Raw genomic sequence first — 21,579 nt, 5'->3', positions numbered from 1 at the left:
ACAAGGTTGTACAATAGCTCTGCCCTGACAGGAAAACTCCCAACTCTGCATACTTCAGAGAAGGAGCCAGGATTGACTTACTTGGTAAACCAGATGACCACTCATTTTAGGCAGAAACCTACCACATACTTCTCTGCCCTAGAGGAGAGGCAACTAACTGTCTTTAGCATCACGTTCTGTGCAGGTCTGGTCCTAAGTAGAACACACAAAACTCAGAGACTGTCTGAAACTTTCCTTAGTGTCAGATTCAGATTGAGAAACTGCCTGACCAGAGAAAGTATCTTGTGATTAACTTGGCCTGAAGCTACTGTAATACCCAGTCAGTCACCCTGACAGTGCTGTCATTGGATAGTAAGATCAGCTATCTGATAACAAGGCAAAGGCAGTGGTCCATGTCCATCCAACTAGAAAATTCAACATGAGCTCTGATTTTCTAAGACTATCAGTAATTGATACATCTAGAATTATATATTAGACTACATAGGTTTATCAGAAGGAGGAGGAGGAGTGGAGAGATGAAGAAGGAAGGAGAGGAGGAGGAATTGAGTACTTGAGAAAGAGCAGAAAAGGAAGCTGAATCCTCAAGCACATGGACACCAAGGAACAGCCACAGGTATTGGGAGGAGTTACACTGGGCCAGCACAGAACAAGCACACAAACATCTGTATTATTATATGTAATTCTCACCATTACACAGGCTTCCAGATGTCCCCAGTGGGAAATATGCCAGGTGACCATAGGAAGAATAGATGAGGTGTTCCGTACCCAATATTGTTGCATGATCTTCCTTAGAAAGACAACACAGGTCATTTAAGCAACCTAAGCACAACCTGACATTTTCCTAGTCACCATGTGTCTCAGTGACTGTGCCACTTTCTCATCATTGTGTTTCACAAACAAAACTGAGATCAGGAAGGGGATCAGCAATTGACACCATCTGAATCCTCAAATGCATTCTGCACACAGAAATCTTCATTAACAATTACCCATAAACCAGAACACTGTTGGCCCTTGAATGCCTAACTCTCACCTCATTTCATGGTCCACAGCCCTGAATGATATCCAATTGAGAACCAAAAGAAGACAGCCTCAGTCATATCAATCCACTCACTTCCACAGAGTCACATATCAGCACTGGGGAGGACTCTCTGGCTGGAGGTTCCCTCCCCCAACATTCTGAGATGCTTCCAGGGAGCTCTCTCTTATCACTGCACAGGGAACACAGTTTAAACTCTGCATCTATGCCTCTAATAGAAAGGAGATAGGACAAGGTGGTCACAGTGGGTAGCATCCACACCTGAGTCACACATCAGTGGCTTGGCCTGTGTGGTACCTGTGTAGATGTCTGTCTTTACAACTGCAAAGGTCAACCAAGCTTTTCCCCAGTGAAGCAATTTTCTCCACCACACCTCAGACCACATGACAATACCCCCCCACCCAAAGCTACAAAAGAGAAGAAATACGGCACACACACAAAGAATAGTCCCAATGACTTAGGACAGATTTTTTTCAGCCTTATGTCATGAAAAGGAGAAAATGTCAATGCAAATAATGGAAGAAAAAGAAATCCATGGCATCGTATACCCACTGGCAAGAAAAATTAGTGCTGTCAAAATGTCTATAGTTTCCTGGGCTGGTTGGGTTTTGTCAACTTGACACAAAATACAGTTACTTGGGAAGAGGAAACCTCAATTGAGGAACTGCCCATTTGATATTGACCTGTAGACCATGGGTCATGTTTGTGATTCATGACAGATGCAGGAGGGCATAGTTCACTGTGCACAGTATCACCTCTGGGCAAATGGTCCTGGGTTCTATAAGAAAGCAGGCTGAGGAAGCCAGGAAAAGCAAGCAGACCTATGCAGTGTTCCTCCATGGCCTCTGCTTAAGTTCCTGCCTCCAGAGTGCCTACCCTGCTTGACTTCCTGCCCTGAATTCCCTCCATGATGGACTGCCATTGGAAGGTGAACTAATTCCTATCAGCCCTAAGATGCTTTTGGTCAGGGTACTTATCACAGCCACAGAACCTAACTAACTGGGACAACCACACAGAGGTCTACAGACTTAGTATAGCCCCTACTATAATATAAATAAAGTTGGGTGTGTCACATATCTGTTTTCAAACTATACTTCAAGGTTACTGAGATCAAATAGCATAGCGATGGTAAAAACAACTACAATTTTAAAAAGGGTGGTAGAGGATTCAGAATCTATAGGACAGAACAGGAAGCGGAGCTTTTGACCTCGGGCATTGGAATGACTGCCTGACCCTAAGCACTAGAACTGGAAATGAAAAGAAGCCAACAATACTTAGGCATATGTGCATAGCCTACTTGCTCACAGACTCCACGTACATGGACTCCTTTGAATGCCAGTGGATTGAAGCAGGTCTGAGATATAAAGGAAAGATGAGAGAGGAGACTACTCTCTCACAGCCCACAGTCACTCAAGGACTGTGTTGTTCGGAATAAAAAGAAAAGTCACACTCCAATAAAGACATGGGACACTCCAAGTGGCAGTGGTGAGCACCTTTAACCCCAGTACTCAAGAGGAAGAGAGGTAGGCAGATCCCTGTGAGTTTGAGATTGGCCTGGACTGCAGAGTGAGTTCTAGGACAGTCAGGACTACATAGAAGAATGCTATGTCAAAAAACACAAACAAAACAAAACAATAACAAGGAAAAGCCAGGTATACATGTATCCAGTCCCTAATGGACCAGACTCCAGGTCTCTAACCTACTGAGCTTGCCTGAGGCTGTCTCCACTTGAAGACATAAATCTTCTATCCAGAGCCCGGCACATGCCTTTAATCCCAGCACTTGGGAGGAAGCGGCAGGCGGAATTCTGAGTTCTAGGCCAGCCTGTCCTGGTTAGGACAGCCAGGGCTATACAGAGAAACCCTGTCTCAGGGAAAAAAGAAAATTCTTCTATCCATCAGGGCAGCACTTGGACTGCAGAGATGAGGAATGAATGTGGGCTGGTCACAAGGATTGGCCCCTTGCCCACCAGCTCACCTGCATTGAAGAAGCTAAGGTCGTTTTGGGGATATCTGCAATCTGTCAATTATTTGCCCTCCTTGCTTTTGCTTCTAAAGCTAAAGAAGAAAAGTGACCCAAAACTATTTAGTGGAGAAATGGGGGGCACACCAGCTCTCAAGTAAAGAAAAGTGCATGAAGAGGGCAAACCAGGCCCTATAGCACAGGGCTCGAGCTTGGGGGCTGTGTCTTGACAGCACAGCCAGGTTCTGAGCCCAGGATTTCAACCAGTCCCAAATGCTCCTGGGCCTGAGAAACTCCTCCTCACACCTTTTTTTTTTTTTTTTTTTTTTTTTCTTGATGTAAAAACTCGAGGTATTTTAATGGTGGAGCTCCGGGTAGAAATGTATCTCATGCAGGAGACAGTGGTTTCAACCCCGAGGTTTGGAAGCTAGGGGTTTTTATAGAAAAGGGGTGAGGCTGGGGGAGTAATTGTTGAGGTTTCACATGATTGGTTCATTTAAACATTAGCAGCCTGTTAAACATTTAACTTAGGTCAGAATGGCAGGAGATAGGGAGGCACTGGGCCAGTTGGCATGTCATTCTCTTTATCTTTATGGCTAAGCAGTCTCAGGTATGTCTTAATGACAGGCCTGCCCGGGCATGTCCTGGCCTGTTCTGCTATGTTCTCAGCCCCAGGTTTCAAAGCTCACAAATACCTCTTTGGGCTATTTGACATAAATTACATGAATCACAGGTCTCAAGTTTTATTTTCTTTCATTCCCCTCTTCTTCTACTAAATAATTCTAATCTTAGAATTTCAGAAGTATGTGGAGAGTAGAAATCATACTCTTCTTCTATCTTAACTATAGGTTGGTATTGACCCTGGAGACGAGCCCCCAGCTGTACTGTATTTACTTTATCTTTAACATGGGCCAAAGGTTAAGAACAAAAACAGAATAAGAAGGGATAGTAAACAGAACTAGGCAGGGACCCTTCTAGTAAGGCTTGAGGGTCTGGGCATGATGTAGCTGTACGTGGATCAGACCTCTGGCTGGAACTGGTGAGATGTCTTTTGTGGTACCCGACTCATTCGCTGTAGCCAATTGTGACCAGCCTTCTTTCTGCACCACCTGCAAGCCTTTTAACTTAGCATACAGATTATTATTACAACAACATGTAGGTTTAAACACATCATTTAAGACAATTATGGGCATGGGGAAGGAGCACCAAGTCTGCACCAGTCTCTTTTAGAATTCTATTCATCTTTTCTACCTGTTCTGAACTTTGTAGCCTGTATGCACAATGTAACTTCTAACCAATCTCTAACATCTTGGCCAGTCCCTGATTTACCTGGGCAACAAAGGCAGGTCCATTACCTTGGGAAGATTTCTTTTAGGATCTTCTTGGCTATCACATTGGCCGTCTCAGTCCTGGTAGGAAAAGCTTCTACCCACCTTGAAAAGGTGTCTTCAACCGCGAGGCTACTGCCATCCATGTACCAGCTCGAACTCTCAGGCGAAGGCTGATCTGATCCTTCAGATCATTTCAAGTACCAGTTTCTTCTGCCAGAATGTCAGCGCAGTGATGAGTAGGTGAAGTCTTGGGCAGTAGGGTAGTGAGATTGAGGACAGCAGGTGGAGCGAAGGTCACTCATTCAGTCAACAAAAAGCTCTGATAATGTGTCACAGGAGCGTTGGTCGTCATCCATCAGTCAGGGAGCTTTCAGATAATGCTTTCAAGAGTGTGGGATGCCACTACAGTTATTTATTGTCCCAGAGTGAGCTTATCAGCATCCTTGACAAGCAGAGCTATGGCAGCTATAGCTTTCAGGCAAGAAACCCACCCACTGGCAACAGGGTCTAACTTCTTGGGTAGGTAAGCCACTGGCCCTTTTCAAAGTCCCAAAGTCTGAGTAAGGACTCCTCTGGCGACCCCTGATCTCTCTTCCATATAAAGAGTGAAAGGCTTGGTTAGGTCAGGCAAAGGCTGGCCATCAGTAGGGCCTTTTTCATTTCTCTAAAGGCTTTCTGGTGATCTGGGGTCCACACAAACACTTCCCCTTCCTTGGTTAGAAGGTACAATGGGCAGCTAAAGTCACCAACCCAGGTATCCAAAGCCTGTAGAAGCCAGCAGTACCCAAGAATTCTCTTACTTGCCTTGGTGTAGTTACAGTCTTTTTCTGGCTTCTTTTAGCCACTGTTTTCCACCTCAAAGGGTGTATCTCAAATAGATAACTTTGAGTCTGACACAGCTAAGCCTTTTTAGCTTAGGCTCGGTCTTCTGTTGCCCAGGTTTCCTGTCTAGATCCTGTCTTTTCTTTCTCTCCTACCACTGTGGCCAAGTTTCTAGTCATTTCTTTCTTGTCTACGATCCCTCCTGTTTTCTCTTTCTTCTGCCTCTCGCCTCTCTCTCTCTCTCTCTCTCTCTCTCTCTCTCTCTCTCTCTCTCTCTCTTTCTCTCTCTCTCTTGTAATACACCTTCTCTGCCTCTTACTTACTGGTTCTACTCTAAATATTTCTCATTCAGGGTATCTCTCTCATCTCGGACCTCTCTAATCTCTTTCATCTCTACTTTCACTGTCATCTATCTCTCCTGAGTCTGCTGAAGCTTTGCTCTTCCTTACAGTCTAAGCTCACCTTTTTCTAGACCTCTATACCCATTTGTCAGAGCCTGGTGATTAGACTCGTAGATGCTCCTTACCTGGGAAAGAAGTTTTAAGTGGGCAGATGTCTCCCTCGCTGGTTAGCAGCTTAGGTCGGGGCCGCCCAAAAAGAGAAAACACATGGGGCAGGGAAAGGAAGGCAGCTCTCACAGCTGGCTGCACCAGGCCAACTCGGGGATGGAGGGAAAGGCAGCAGAGGTGGTAACTCTAGTCGGCCCCTCCCCAGCAGGCATCACAGCAGCTCTAGGAAGCCAGGTGGGACTGCACAGGGCCCCACGGGCCTTGCCCCTCTTTCTTTTCTTGCCTGTCCCGCAGGCAGTGAAATCCATGGGGGGGTGGGGGAGGCAGGCATCCCGGGGAAACCTCCGAATCGGTGTTCCCCCCTGGGCACCTGGGTTTCCCACATGGCACCTCTCTTCGGCCAGCTTGCTGAAGCCAGAAGTTCTCAGTTCGGCCTTGCGGCTGCTTCCCGAAGCTCCTCCAAGAGGCCAGGGGCATGCCGAGTTGTTTTTCTTAACTATCACTGACAAATTCTGTTCTAACATCAGTCCAAGTCCACAGTCACACAGACACACACACACACACACACACACAAACACACACACACAGTCTGTCCCATGACGAAAACCACAAACAAAAACAAGACAGCAACACAAAAACAAGAAAGCAACAGAGAATAAAAGACACCAGTATCTAAGCACACTCGTTCCTCACTCTGTCAGATGTAAAACCAAGGCTCGAGGTGGGACTTGAACCCACAATCTCAGAACTGTAAAATCAAGACACTGATTCACAATCTCAGAGCAGAAAAACAAAGACACAAGTTTGTAATCTCAGAACTGAAAAACCAAGACACAAATTCAGCAGTACCACACTTAGACAACAGACAACATGTAAGACTCACACAAACAAACGTACTTCCAAGGGGTCTTTCGGGGTTCCTGGGTGTCACTCAGATCTCTGTGGGACCTCCAAATGAAAGAACCTAGTGGGGAAACCCCCCACTCAACTCCTGATTTGGCGTGCACCCAAGAATCACGAACAGATGACCATCTTGATGTAAAAACAAGCATTAGTTTAATGGTGGAGCTCCCGGTCGAAATGTATCTCACCCAAGAGACAGTGGTTTCGACCCTCCTCACACCTTCTACTTTCCCTCCATCTCTGTCCCAACCTAAAGTAATGGTGTCAGGCAGCCGTGCACTTCTGATATTCTTCCAAGGGCCATTTGCCAACAAAGCCAGCATTCTTTTCTCATGGAATGACACAGGGAAACCAGTCAAGATCTAATAGACACAGAGCAGGAGACAGAGTCCTTAGTGATCAGCAAGCACACCTTGTCCACACTTCTGGAGAGAAATGTCGCCTGGTTCCTAAGCACAGTCAGCAGGGAAAACATGGACACACATGCTGGCTGACACGTGACATGGAGTAATGGATTGGGGCAGATGGCAGCAGGTCTGTATTGTTCACACAAGGACTCTAATCCCTTTTGACTTATTTCTAAACAGTGGTCACTTAAGCCTTTGCTTGGATCTAAAGCAGTGCTGTCCCAGGTCCCTCCCCAGAACACAGTTCCGGTGCAGTGCTCTCCCTAGAGCATCCTAGAGACAACAGAACAGAAGCACAGGACTCCTGTGGAGAGACTCTCAGTGCACATGGTGACCCAAGTCCATCACCAAGGACTTACACTGGGTATCCCTGGGATTTTCCATTGTCTAGGATCTCAAGTAACACTCATAAAGTCAGGAGCCCAGAATGAACAGCATGGTTTCCTATATTTTTCCTCACTCTCAGACAGTTTAAAAAGCACCAGTGTGCATCACTGGCCATGCCATGCTAGGGAAAAACAAGTGTCATACCTTGTTGGGGATGTGCTGCGCTTATCGCTACTCATTCTTGTCCCACTCTGGGGTGCACAGACTCACACACCTGAGAGAATACCACTCAACACACACTGTATTCTTTTTGGAAGATAGATAAAAGGATTTAAAAAAGGTAATCATAGAGGGTCCCTTGCATGAATCTGAAGATTTTGATTAAAAATCAAGATAAGTAGTCTTTAGGGATGGCCTTGGCTTTATTCACTGGCTATTGAATTGGGCAGCCTGGGCTACAGAGGGCATTGAAAGGAATCCTGGTCAACTCAGTCAGTCATGTCTCAAAACAAAAGGAGGGCTGAGAATATGGCTCTGTAGTAGTTTTTTTGACTTCATGTTTAAGAACTACGGTTCAATTTCCAATTCTGTCAAGAAAAAAATGTGGCTACATACAATACTATTGCTCAGAGAAGTTAATATATAACTTTATTAATCAAACAACATCCAGAGGGAAAAAGGCAGGAGGGAGTTACCACTGTCATCCAGCGTAGGTCATACTGTCACATTATTTGTAGTTTCAAATCTATTTCTCAAACTTTATGATGAGCTATATGATACACATGCAATGACATGCATAGAATTAGACATAGACACTCTGTATCTAGGACACAAGGCAGAAATAAGAATGTCCAAAAAAAAAAAAAAAGGAAAGAATTAAACCAAAAACAAGTATTTCAGGATGCTTGGCACATTCTGTCCATCATGAAAGATGAAGCAAAAGCTTAACTGTCTGTTGTTACTGGTTGCTGAAAACATGAAGATTTTTAAGGCACTAAAATCTTTAAGGGAAATCTGTAAGCTCTACCTAGGAAGACATCTGTGATCTGTTTTTTTAAAAAGGACAAAGTAAGGGACCCTATTACCCACCAATTACTATAAGTTAATTTAACACAAGGAATATAAACTGATGCATTCCATATATACATCCCATATATACATTTCAAAATAATTTCAAAGATTTTTTAAAGCAGCATAATTATCATCTAAGCACTTTTGTAAGTATGGAACCCAGAGATTTAATAAAAGACATAAAGAGCTAGAAATAAAATCAGTATTTTAAACAATCTGAAAATTATAAATAACTAAATGAAATATATATATATGTGTGTGTGTATATATACATATATATGTGTATATATATGTATGTGTGTGTGTATATATATATATACACACATATGTATGTATGTATTTACCAGTGATTTTAATTTTATAAGATTTGGTAACTTAAATTATGTAACTAGCCAGAAAGTTAACTCATTAAGCCAGAAACTGTCTACATAAAAACATATATAACAAACCATAATTGAATAAGAAATGTTTCCCTCCTAGTACCAAACCCAGCCACTCGTCCTATGCTAAGGGACAGGTAACACACTTGAGACAGTGACTTTCTCTGGTAGCAATTGATCCCAGCATGAAAACCATGTTGAGCATCACAGGCCTGGGAAAGTGTACACGACAAAAAAGGGACATTTGTAGAGATCATTGTCTCAGGGACTTGGAGAGTTTCAGACATGACTTCTATGATAAATAATTGTTCAAGCAAAACGGAAAAATAATTCCACACTCCCTCTTTGAGAGAGAGAATGTCCATGTACCTGGGAGGTAGGAGGGAAGCTTAGAAACATGGGAAACTGTACTGGGTTGGCCTGATTCTGCTTGTATCCTAATGCTAATACTGGTTGCACAAGAGGTGGTTGCCATTCTAACTCACATGGTATCATGTGATCTTTCACCCAATAAGTGGTCAACTGTGATTGTGCAGTGGAGGGCAAAGGTGGGATTGGAGGCTTGACAGGGAGTTTCAGGCAGAGAGGAAGAGAGAGAGAGAGAGAAGAAAGAGGAAGAGGAAGCCACCATGGACTAGAACCCAGTGGCCAGGAGAAACAGCAAGTAACAAGGGAACTTCCGGCTAGGGACTAAGTTAGTATAGCCCTAGATCTGCCCAATCTAAGTATGTGGCTTACAATAATGTATCTAGATTGTGTGTGGTTTATATGGGTTTATTAGGATTGAAAAATCCATCAACAGAAACTGGACTGGTGCATTGAGTACTTCCTTGATCATTGGACAAATGGTACTCTAATGACCATCATAGGTTGAGAGGAAAGATATTTGGCAGCCGCTAAGTTGCAGACATCAAAACTGTCCTAGAATATATTAAAAAAATTCTGCTGTGGGTAACTTACTAATTGCATTGCTAAACAGACTCCTACATAGTGAAAATATGATATCATAAAAGCCTTCAGCTGAGGTCACTGTGAGAGAAAATATACTTATCCCTTGCGTTTTCTATTGAGTGTCAGGAAAACTCTACTCCAGCAAGTGTGAGAAGCTGAATGAGTCTTCCCTGGAAAATTCAGGGTTCGCCCATATACCCAACCGTCACCATTAACTCATGGCCTCATGATCTCTGTAGGCTACTTTACCCAAAAGAGATTTCATAGTAAAATGTGTGGTTCCTATCCATGGGCACCACCAGCAGCCTTTCTGCCTGGATAAATCCAGAGACAAGATGCAGACACACACAAAGAGGAAGGAAGGCTGGAAAAACTGTAGGAGCCAGGAGAGAAGTATATCCCAGAGAAATCTAGACAGTCAGACTGTACATCTCTAGTACAATAGCAGGGACCTAACTCAGTGAAGACATATATTCTTGTCTTTATAGGTAAAGTTATACTCACCTTCAATAAATTATTCAGAGAATAGTGAGCTACTTTTGCTGACTACATATTTGTGTGCTTTCCTGAGAACAAAAGCTTGTGAACTTTGACTTTGGAAAACCATGCCCTCTATGGGAATGCCAAGTTTCAAAGACAGTTACAAAATGATGTGTTTTGATTTTGAGAATTCAGAAAGACTCAAAAATGTCCACTAAAAGTCTCTGCAACTATAATGTGCTTGGGTGGTTAAACATCAGAAGAGGGATAAGAAGGATAGAAGGTAAGAATTGATATTTAGTTGGCAGGAAGGTGGAAAGAATGCTTAGAGAAGTTCACAGAAAAGCATGTCCCACACCAAAGGACCCCTCATATAGGGAAGTGTGGTGCAGACCAAACCAACTCTGATGCTGTTCTGTGTATGGCAACTCCATGGACTCTACATTGCTATGAGATGTAATTACGGCTCTATAAAGAATAATCCAGAGAGAGTCATGGGTGCTGTGCTACAAGACTATCATCAAAAATCCTAATTAGGACCTAGCACAGCAAACACAAATACATGCCTAGACACATACAGTCATTCAGCATACGGCTATATACCCATCCATAACATCTATTCCCCAATAATACAAACACTCTATGAGAAAAATGGCTGCCATGGGAAATAATACAACACATAAAAGTTCCTAGGGTTGTTTCTGTTTGTTTGTTGGATTAATTTGAGGTTGTACTGTATGAAGCTCGTTATCAAGAACCTATGCATATGCACATATATGTGATTGTGTGTGGCTGAGCATTGTGTATGTGAATTAGTGTGTGAGACTGAGGGTCATAGTGGTAAGTAATGGTGATGGTGGTGGATTGTGTGAGTATGTGTAACTAAGTGTGTGGAACGTGCATGAGTATGGCACATGCCCAGATTGATTACCTACAAATCCTACCTCTTACCTCATAAGACATCAGAACATAATATGTCCATGAAAAGAAAGTATTAAAGAGAGTTAGCACAGTCTTCTTAACAAAATCAAAAGATGAAAAACTAGTAAATATTAGTAATTATCACTTGCAAAATAAGGTCACTCAATGAAAAGATTGTAATGTGATCACTAAAACAGTGACAAGTCTTTTAGGCTTATGCTTAGTCTCTAATATATCTGCAAGCAAAATGCATAAAAAACAATATCAAGCATCTTTATGACTTTGATAAGGTGGTCCAACCTTTCAACACCCATTCAATGTGGTTCTTGAAGTCTTAGTGAGAGCAATAAGGCAGCTGACAGAGATTGAAAAGAAAGAAATAAAAATATCTTTATTTGCAGAGAATATGACATTTTATATAAGTGACCCTAAAACTTGCACCAGGGAACTCCAACAGCTGAAGAACAATTTCAGCTAAATTAACTCAGAAAATCAGTAGCCCTCCTACTTACACATGACAGACTGAGAAATAAATCAGAAAAACAACTCTTGTCACAATATCCTTAAACAACATAAAATATCTTGGTAACTCTAGCCAAGTCCTTGAAGAAAGAAATGGTAGAAGATATCAGAAGATGGAAAGATTTCCCATGCTCATGCATCTGTAGGATTGTCATAGTTAAAAATGTCCCCCTGCCTGAAACAATCAACAGATTCACTGTAATCCTCATCAAAATTTCAACACAATTCTTCTCAGACATGAAAAAGTCAATTTCCAACTTCATATGGAAACCAAAAAAAGCCCAGGTTAGCTACATTGATCATTAAATAACAGACCTGAAATCTTAGAGAAGCAGAAAGTTAAGCCAGGTAGTCCTGATACAAACCTTTAATCCCAGCACTCATGAGTCAGAGGCAGGTGCACCTCTGAAGTCAAGGCCAGCCTGGTCTACACAGTGAGTAACAGGACAACCAGGGGTACATAGAATAACCCTGTCTGAAAACCCCCAAAAATGACATCATGAAATGTGTAGACAAATGTATGGCACTAGGAAATAAATCATCTTTGCTAAGATAACACAGATGCAGAAAGAATATTGTATGCATTCACTTTTATTTGGATATTAGCCGTTGAGTAAGTGATAATCAAGCTACAATCCATAGAACCTGGAAGGTTAGGCCTAGAGAAAGGGACTAGGAGGGGCACATGGATCTCAATGAGAGTGGAACATAGAATAGATTTTATGGGTTGACTGGAGCCAAAAGAGGAGATAGGAGCAGAGGAGTCAGGTGGGAAGGGTTAGGGGAAATGAGACTAAGGGCAGATTGTTGGAAGAGCCAGCTAGAATTGAAGAACATTTGAGTGGCTCTGTACAAACTGAGTGCAGTGGAAACTTCCTATAATAGGAGGGCAATCCCAATGAAGCATGCATACAGCAAAGGAGACAAAAACCCTGCCAACCATATCTTGTAATCCAATGAAGCTTGCAATATTGGGCATGGGTTTCATGTAACTCACTTGTTAGCCAAAACAAAAAACAAACAAACAAATAAAAAAAAAAAATCATGACAATCCCCAAGCAACCCAGGCTGTTGCCAAGGTAATAGTTTGCTCTTCACACACTGACAGCAAGGACCCAGTTTTGGAGATAGCGCACACACAACTCACTGAACATGGAGAGCTGGAGCTGGTGCCTTCACACCCATACTCTGGTGTCTATGCCATGGAAAGGTATGCTGCAGAATATTAAAGGGAAAGTAATCATCAACCCAGCCACAATATGTTCGACCTACACTCGGTCATGACTATAAAATATGTTATAGTAATGGACGTACAAACCTTGTGAGATTAACCAACCAATGTCTGATTTGACTTAAGGCCCATGCCATGAGATGGAACTCAAATCTAGCACTGATTGGATCTAGATAGACTCAAGAGCCAAGGCAAAACCAAATACTTCAGGAATGTTCAAAAAGAGGTAATGATAAATTAACCCCCACTGCTATTCTGCTGGACTCATAGTCAGGGTCTTATTCAGCCATCAGCATAGCTGCTTCCTCCTGCAGCAGATGGGAACAAACACAGAGACCCACAGCAAGACATTTCAGGGAGACAGACCCTGGAATGCAAGCTCTAAAGGAGATATCTCCATCAAATCCCTTCCCTCAGAGCTCAGGAAACTCCAAGGAGGAGGAAGCAGGAAGAATTGAGGAGAAGGAACTGACACAGGGCACCAGAAAAACAAAGCACTCTAAAACAACTCAGCAAAGCTCAAATGAACTCACAGATACTGACACAGTGCACAGGGGGCCAACATGAGTTTGCACCAGGCCAGCTGCAGATGTACTTAGGTTTTCAGTTTAGTACGGTTATGGAACTCTGAATGTGTCAACAAGTTGTTTCCACAGTCTGGTATATGACAATACTATGATTCTTGTGCCTTGCCTTGGGCCACTTTGATTTTTCTGTTCAATTGTCCAACACTGAAATGTAAATTTCTGTTTTATCTTGTGTGTTCTTAAAAACAAGAAACTGACAGACATTACATCCTAGGTATCATATCAATAACTTTTGAAGCTTGTGCAATCTGTATGAGTACTCCTATAGAGAACAACCTACACATACTGAATGCTGCTCCAAGGCTTGAAGTGTGTTGTTAATGTTTACAAAAGCATTAAAATGCAGCTTGGTTGTTGCTGTTGTTGTTGTTCTCTCTAAATTACTCTTCTAGGTTAGAATACAAATGATCCGGTGGCATTATGGCATTTTCAGAGGTGCGGTACTTTCCTCTGGCTCACTCCACTCCCCAGCTGCCCAGCCTTACCTCCACATGTTCTCTTCCTGCCCCTGAATAGTCCTGCTTCTGTGTTGAAGTGGCATGTCTATCATTACGGTCCTTGCTCCTACTCAGGAAAGTTTTCTTTCCTCTCCCCTTACTAATCATGACCTACACACACAATGTGAAGTCATACATGTCAGTTCAAAATTTGATTGTACCTTGGAATTTATATATAAATATCTCACAGCTGTACACAACCATTTCAATAAGTCACCTATATGGAATTCTTCTCCTAATTAGTAAATTGGCAAAAAAAGCATTCTCTAACCCATAAGAAATAACATATACAACAATACAAACAGTAAATCACAATTCAGTAAAGAATTTGTTTTTATATTGTCCAAAGCTACAGATCTCCTCATGTGAAAAAGCATATATAACATACCTTGGAAAGTGGCTTCCCCTGGAGGCAGTTCATCCCACCAACAAAGACCATGTTGGGCATCACAGGTCTGGGGAACTCCAACACAAAGTCAGTGCGTAACAACCAAATAGACACTGGGTTAAAGAGGTCTGTCATAGTCACTGGGGTCTGCAGAACTTCAGAGGCAATTTCTACAGCAGTTTTGTAAAAATAGGGGCAAAATATATAGTCTTCAATGTACATATAATGGTTCCACAATCTCTCCTTGAAAGTCATGGTGTCTGTGTATTTTGAGAAAAGTCTAGGAACATAAGAAGGAAGACTTGGGCACTGGGCACCCTCTTCAAGATAGTAGCAAAATGAATATCTTGCAAAGATCACTGATGGGAGCGAGAAATATTTGGCAACAATTAATCCACACACATCGAAAGGATCCAGAAACACTGCATCAAAAGCTCTCTTCTTCAAGTACTCCACTAACTTCTTGTCGTTAAACAAATCCCTACAGTGTGAAAACATTAGTTCAAAGAAACCTCTGGCTGAGCCTGTCATGAAAGAACGTATACTTTGCTCAGGAGTTTTCCATTGAGTGTAAGCAAAATAATTGAACGCTCTGTCCAGATCCTCCATAGTGTGAGAAACCGAGTAAGTCTTCACTGTACAATTCAGGGATTTCTCCATCCGCCAACTCACTTCTGGGATGACTACCACAACCTCATGCCCTCTGTGAATGAGTTTCTCCACAACCATCTGCATGTCAAACCAGTGGCTCCCATCCATGGGCACCACCAGCAGCCTGTCTGCCTGGACCAAGCCAGAGGCCAGTAGCAGACACACACACAGAGGAAGAGAGGTGGGAAAGGCTGCAGGAACCATTGTAAAATCACAGTCCGGAGCAATCCAGTCGCTGTAACTGCAAGCTTTGATAATAAAGCCAGTTATAAAGTAGAGGCACAAGACCTATTGCAGTGGACACATGTATTTGCATGTTTGCAAGTGATGTTAAATTCAGGTTAATTATTCACACAAAAGAGTAATAATTAATTAACTTTGCTGACTGAAATAACTTTCTTGTGCTCTCCTGACCAAAAAAAAAAAAAAAAAGGTCTATGACTTTGCCTAGGAAAGATCATGATGTCTATTTTAGAAACAATTTGGAATGAGTTATGAAACAATGTTTTGGATGTTGACAATTTAGAAAAAGGAAGACACTGCCTAAAAGGAGCCTCTACAACCACCTCATGGTTATTTATACAGCATAGGAATTGAAGCTCAGCAGGAGAGACAGTGAGAGTCACCAAGAAGAGGTAGAGAGTGCTAGAAGTCACACAAAGCCGGATAATCCCTAAAGGATACATTTTGTTGGAAAGGACTTCCCAGGTCTCAAATCAACTCTATATTGCTTTGAGTCCATGGATCTGAGAGTTTAGACTCTTGACTAACAGGTCCTAAGCCTTGGGACTCTGCCTGCTATAGGACTTCAGTCATCTACTAAGCCAGCCACTGTCCCTGTCAAAATAGGAAACACTCACTGTGTTAGATATTCACTAGGAAGTTTCTGTTATTTTAAGCAATATTTCTAAGACAGGATGGCTTTGATTTCTAAGCCTGGCTTCTGGACAGACATCTGGACACAAGATAGAAGATGAAGAGCACCTGACCTCTTAAAAACTCGTTGACTCCAATGATGAGGGTCAGATTACCTTACTCCAGGCACAATGGTCAGGGGGCTGCTTTTCTGGGAACCAATGGGTATGGAGCCTAGGACTTGAATCTTTCATCACAGTCCCTGGAGAGACTGATGGACTAAGTCCTGGTATTGAGTCAGTCAGGTTATAATGACCATGTAAGGCAGTGTCTTTTTAATGGAGACTCTAATCACTTAATGCTTCAAACAGGAATCATGAAAACCTTTTGACGTGGGTACAAAGCAGTGATGCTCTGAGGGATTGGCTCGCCACGGTGTAGACACAGCACTCCTCTCACCACAGGCACCAGGGCAGTGCGACCTCTATGGAGAGACTCTCAGAACAAGGTCATGATGATTTCATCAGATACAGTAAATATTTCCTGGTATTAAGTTTTCTATGCTATCACGTATCATCTTTAAGCTAATTTCAGTGTGTGGTATGAATATATAATACATGCCTCCTCCTGTGTACCTTTATGGACAAGCTCAACATCTCTTCAACAATGCACTATTTACAAGTTGAGAGGCTTAACATTGGCAGAAAACTATTATCAAACTATGAATGGATTTGTCTTTGTATATCTGGTATATTCCACTGGCTTTTTATTCATTAGGTAGTTTATTTACTTACTTTACATCCTGATTGGAGCCTCTCCTCCTTCCTCTCTCAGTCCTTTTCTCTCACCTCCTCTTCTTCTAAGCTCCCTCCCTTTCTTCTCAGAGGAGAGACTTCCCAAGGGAAGATGCTTAACTAAAATAGACATCTGGGTGGATGGAGAGAAGGAACTGGGTGGGAGACAGGGTGAGGAAGGAGAACAAGAGGGATCAGGGGTGGGGAGGATGGTGGGAGAGAGAACTGGAATTGGTAGGGGACATCTCTGGGACAAGCTGGAAACCTAGGACAATGGAAACTCCCAGGAATCTATGAGGGTGAGCCTAGCAAAGACACCTAGCAATAGGAGTTATCAAACATGAACTGGTCACCACCTATGACCAGGCAAGATTTCAAAGAAGGCAAGGGATACCAACCTAGCCATAAAAACTTTCAGCCACAATTTTTACTGCCTATAAGAGGTACAAGGATGAAGCAGGAGCAGTAATTGAGGAAATGGCCAACACATGTCTGGCCCATCTTGAATTAAATGCCATGAGAGAGAGGCCACCCCTGACATTATTAATGATATTCTCCTACACTTGCCAACAGGAAGCTAGCATAACAATCATCTGAGTAGTTTCAACCAGTACCCCATAAAAACAGATGTAGAGACCCACATCTATCCATTGAGTTCTTAGAGATGCTTTTAAGATGTTTGGGACAACTTAGTTACATATCATAATATCATAGTATGCTGTTACCATGGTAAAGTATGCTCAGCTCACATCAACATAATGGAGAAAGGGTTTACTTAAGATCACATCTAGGCCACAGTCAAATGCTGCTGAGAGGAAAAGGTAGCAGGAAGTTAAGACAGTTTTCACAGCACATTCAGTCAAGAACAGACAGAAATAACGGCATCTGCACCTACTATACAGATAATTTTCTCCATTCTTACACATTCAAGGGGCCACACACAGAATGTTGGCACGAGGGTTGGCTGCGTCTTCCCACATCAATTGATGAAATCCAGATGACCCCCACCACAGACACGCCCACAAACCAATCACACCTATGCAATCCCTCACTGAGCTCTCTTTCCAGGAGATTCTAGACTCTAGAACCTGGCAATTCAAAGTCACCACCACAGCTCCAGGTTTTCCAACTGGTAGCATAGATATCACATTGAGCCATAATCTTGCACTCTTTCTCCCCGAGTCTCATGACTATCTCATCTTGTAAAACACAGTCCACTTTCAAAGTCCTCAATGACTTTAAATTTTAAAGCATTTTAAAGTCCTAGGTCTTTTAACTGTGAGGGTGAAAAAGAAGTGGCCCCTAACCCCTCACATTAAGAGACTACCACCTCTAGGGCTCTTGTAGAAGAAACCAAACAATGGCTATAAAAACCAGAAAAATAGTTGGCCAATACCTCAACCCAGGGACAGGGTCTCCTTCCTTCCCAGGTTTCAGAAGTGGAGGAGCTATACCTGCTTGACTGGGGGAGTCAGTGGATCCCTTCAATGGACAAGGTTGTACAATAGCTCTGCCCTGACAGGAAAACTCCCAACTCTGCATACTTCAGAAAGGAGCCAGGATTGACTTACTTGGTAAACCAGATGACCACTCATTTTAGGCAGAAACCTACCACATAGCTCTCTGCCCTAGAGGAGAGGCAACTAACTGTCTTTAGCATCACGTTCTGTGCAGGTCTGGTCCTAAGTAGAACACACAAAACTCAGAGACTGTCTGAAGCTTTGCTTAGTGTCAGTTTGGGATTGAGAAACTGCCTGACCAGAGAAAGTATCTTGTGATTCACTTGGCCTGAAGCTACTGTAATACCCAGTCAGTCACCCTGACAGTTCTCTCATTGAACAGTAAGATCAACTATCTGATAACAAGGCAAAGGCAGTGGTCCATGTCCCATCCAACTAGAAAATTCAACATGAGCTCTGATTCTCTAAGACTTTTAGTAATTGATACATCTAGAATTATAGATTAGACTACATAGGTTTATCAGAAGGAGGAGGAGGAGTGGAGAGATGAAGAAGGAAGGAGAGGAGGAGGAATAGAGTACTTGAGAACGAGCAGAAGAGGAAGCTGAATCCTCAAGCACATGGATACCAAGGAACAGCCACAGGTATTGGGAAGTTATACTGGGCCAGCACAGAATAACCACACAAACATCTGTATTGTTATATGTAATTCACAGCATTACACAGGCTTCCAGATATCCCCCATGGGAAATATGTCAGGTAACCATAGGAAGACAAGATGAGGGGATCCATAATCAATATTGTTGCATGATCTTCCTTAGAAAGACAACACAGGTCACTGAAAGAACCTAAGACTAACAGGACATTTTCCAAGTCACCATGTGACTCTGTGACTGTGGTACTTTTTCATCATTGTGTATCACAAACAAATCTGAGAACAAGGATGTAGCAGTTGGAAACATCTGAATCCTCAAATGCCTTCTGCTCACAGAAATCTTCATTAACAATTACATATAAACCAAGACACTGTTGGTCCTTGAATGCCTAATTCTCATCTCATGTCATGGTCCACAGCCCTAAATGAAATCCAATTGAGAACCAAAAGAAGACAGCCTCAGTTACATCAATCCACTCGCTTCCACAGAGTCACATATCAGCAGTGGGGAGAACTCTCTGGCTGGAGGTTCCCTCCCCCAACATTCTGAGATGCTTCCAGGGAGCTCTCTCTTATCACTGCACAGGGAACACAGTTTAAACTCTGCATCTATGCCTCTAATAGAAAGGAGAAAGGACAAGGTGGTCACAGTGGGTAGCATCCAAACCTCAGTCACACATCAGTGGCTTGGCCTGTGTGGTGCCTGTGAAGATGTCTGTCAAGATCAAAAAATCACAAGGGGAAAAGTCAACCTAGCTTGTGTAGTAAGTGTAGCAAGTGTAGTTATTCTCCCCATGGAACCTCTGATTGCATAACAATAATCCCCCTAAAGCTACAAGAAAAAAGAAACATATCATAAAGAAAAAATAGCCCCAATGACTTATAACAGATTTTTCACCCTCATGTCATGAAAACTACAAAATGTTAATGTAAATAATGAAAAAAGAGAAATGCATGATACCTTATACTCACTGGTAAGATCAATTAGTACTGTTAAAAAGTCTATAGTTTTCTGTGCTGGTTGGGTTTTGTCAACTTGACACAAACTACAGTTACTTGGAAAGTATGAACCTCAATTGAGGAACTGCCCTTTTGATATTGGCCTGTAGACCATAAGTCATGTTTGCGATTCATGACAGATGCAGGAGTTCACTAGTTCACTGTGCACAGTATCACATCTGGACAAATGGTCCTGGGTTATATAAGAAAGCAGGCTGAGCAAGCCAGGAAAAGCAAGCAGACCTATGCAGTGTTCCTCCATGGCCTCAGCTTCAGTTCCTGCCTCCAAAGTGCCCACCCTCCTTAACTTCCTGCCCTGAATTCCCTCCATGATGGACTGCCATCAGAAGGTGAACTAACTCCTATCAGCCCTGAGATGCTTTTGGTCGGGGTACTTAACACAGCCACAGAACCTAACTAACTGGGACATCCACACAGAGGTCTACAGACTTAGTGTAGTCCCTACTATAATATAAATGCACAGCCTTCACACAGAAGAAAAATGTCCTAAAGTCCATAAGAAGGCAAAAAGAAATCTACTTACTCAAGGCCAAAGAACGAAGTTGGGTGTGTCACATACCTGTTTTCAAACTATACTTCAAGGTTACTGAGATTAAATAGCATAGTAATGGCAAAAACAACAATAACAAAAAAAGTGGTAGAGGACTCAGAATCTATAGGACAGAACAGGAAGTGGAGACTTTACCTTCGGGCATTGGTATGACTGCCTGGCCCTAAGCACTAGAACTGGAAAAGAAGAGAAGCCAAGTATTGAAATACTTAGGCATATGTGCATGGCCTACTTGCTCACAGACTCCAGGTACATGGACTCCTTTGAATGCCAGTGGATTCAAGCAGGTCCAAGATACAAAGGAAAGATAAGAGTTGAGACTACTCTCTCACAGCCCACAGTCACTCAAGGACTGTGTTGTTGAGAAGAAAAAGAAAAGTCACACTCCAATAAAGACATGGGATACTCCAAGTGGCGGTGGCAAACACCTCTAACCCTAGTACTCAAGAGGAAGAGAGGTAGGCAGATCCCTGTGAGTTTGAGATTGGCCTGGACTGCAGAGTGAGTTCTAGGATAGTCAGGACTACATAGAAGAATGCTATGTTAAAAATCAAAGACAAAACAAAACAATAACAAGGAAAAGTCAGGTATACATGTATCCAGTCCATAATGGACCAGACTCCAGGTCTCTAACCTACTGAGCTTGCCCAAGGCCATCTCCACTAGTAGACATAAATCTTCTATCTAGAGCGTAGTGTGATGGTGCATGCCTTTAATCCCAGCACTGGGAGGCAGGGGCAGGCAGAATTCTGAGTTCGAGGCCATCCTGTCCTGGTCTCAGGACACCCAGGGCTATTCAGAGTAACCCTGTCTTGGGAATAAAAGAAAATTCTTCTATCCAGCAGGGCAGCACTTGGGACTGCAGAGATGAGGAATGAATGTGGGCTGGTCACAAGGATTGGCCCCTTGCCCACCAGCTCGCCTGCATTGAAGAAGCTAAGGTCACTTTGGGGACATCTGTAGTCTGTCAATTATTTGCCCTCCTTACTTTTGCTTCTAAAGCTAAAGAAGAAAAGTGACCCACAACTATTTAGTGGAGAAGTGGGGGACACACCAGCTCTCAGGTAAAGAAAAGTCCATGAAGAGGGCAAACCAGACCCTGTAGCACAGCGCTGGAGCTTGGGGGCTGTGTCTTGACAGCACAGCCAGGTTCTGAGCCCAGGATTTCAACCAGTCCCAACCGCTCCTGGGCCTGAGAAACTCCTCCTCACACCTTCTGCTTTCCCTGCATCTCTGTCCCAACCTAAAGTCATGGTGTCAGGCAGCCGT

General features: G+C 42.8%; 1 protein-coding gene across 2 annotated transcripts; it reads right to left on the bottom strand.

The window, feature by feature from the left end:
- Positions 1 to 474: 474 nt before the first annotated feature.
- On the bottom strand, positions 475 to 15,277 carry LOC110288991 (UDP-glucuronosyltransferase 1A9-like). 2 transcript variants are annotated; one of them, XM_021155207.2, is made up of 3 exons: positions 14,326 to 15,277; positions 12,770 to 12,837; positions 475 to 787 (listed from the first exon to the last, which is right to left on the bottom strand). In XM_021155207.2, the coding sequence occupies exons 1-3, from the start codon at positions 15,178 to 15,180 to the stop codon at positions 490 to 492; spliced, it is 1,221 nt and encodes a 406-aa protein (XP_021010866.2). In that variant the 5' UTR covers positions 15,181 to 15,277; the 3' UTR covers positions 475 to 489. The 2 variants fall into 2 exon arrangements, 1 of the variants encoding a protein (XP_021010866.2); XR_015047366.1 differs by lacking the exons at positions 12,770 to 12,837; positions 14,326 to 15,277 and adding an exon at positions 4,432 to 8,565 and having other exon boundaries at positions 726 to 787.
- Between the last annotated feature and the right edge of the window lie 6,302 nt (positions 15,278 to 21,579).

Source organism: Mus caroli, unplaced genomic scaffold, assembly GCF_978045245.1.
Source record: "Mus caroli unplaced genomic scaffold, Mus_caroli_1 scaffold_1, whole genome shotgun sequence".
Lineage (NCBI taxonomy): Eukaryota > Metazoa > Chordata > Mammalia > Rodentia > Muridae > Mus > Mus caroli.
Note: the sequence above shows the minus strand (reverse complement) of the source record. Positions and strands in the feature narration are given on the sequence as shown.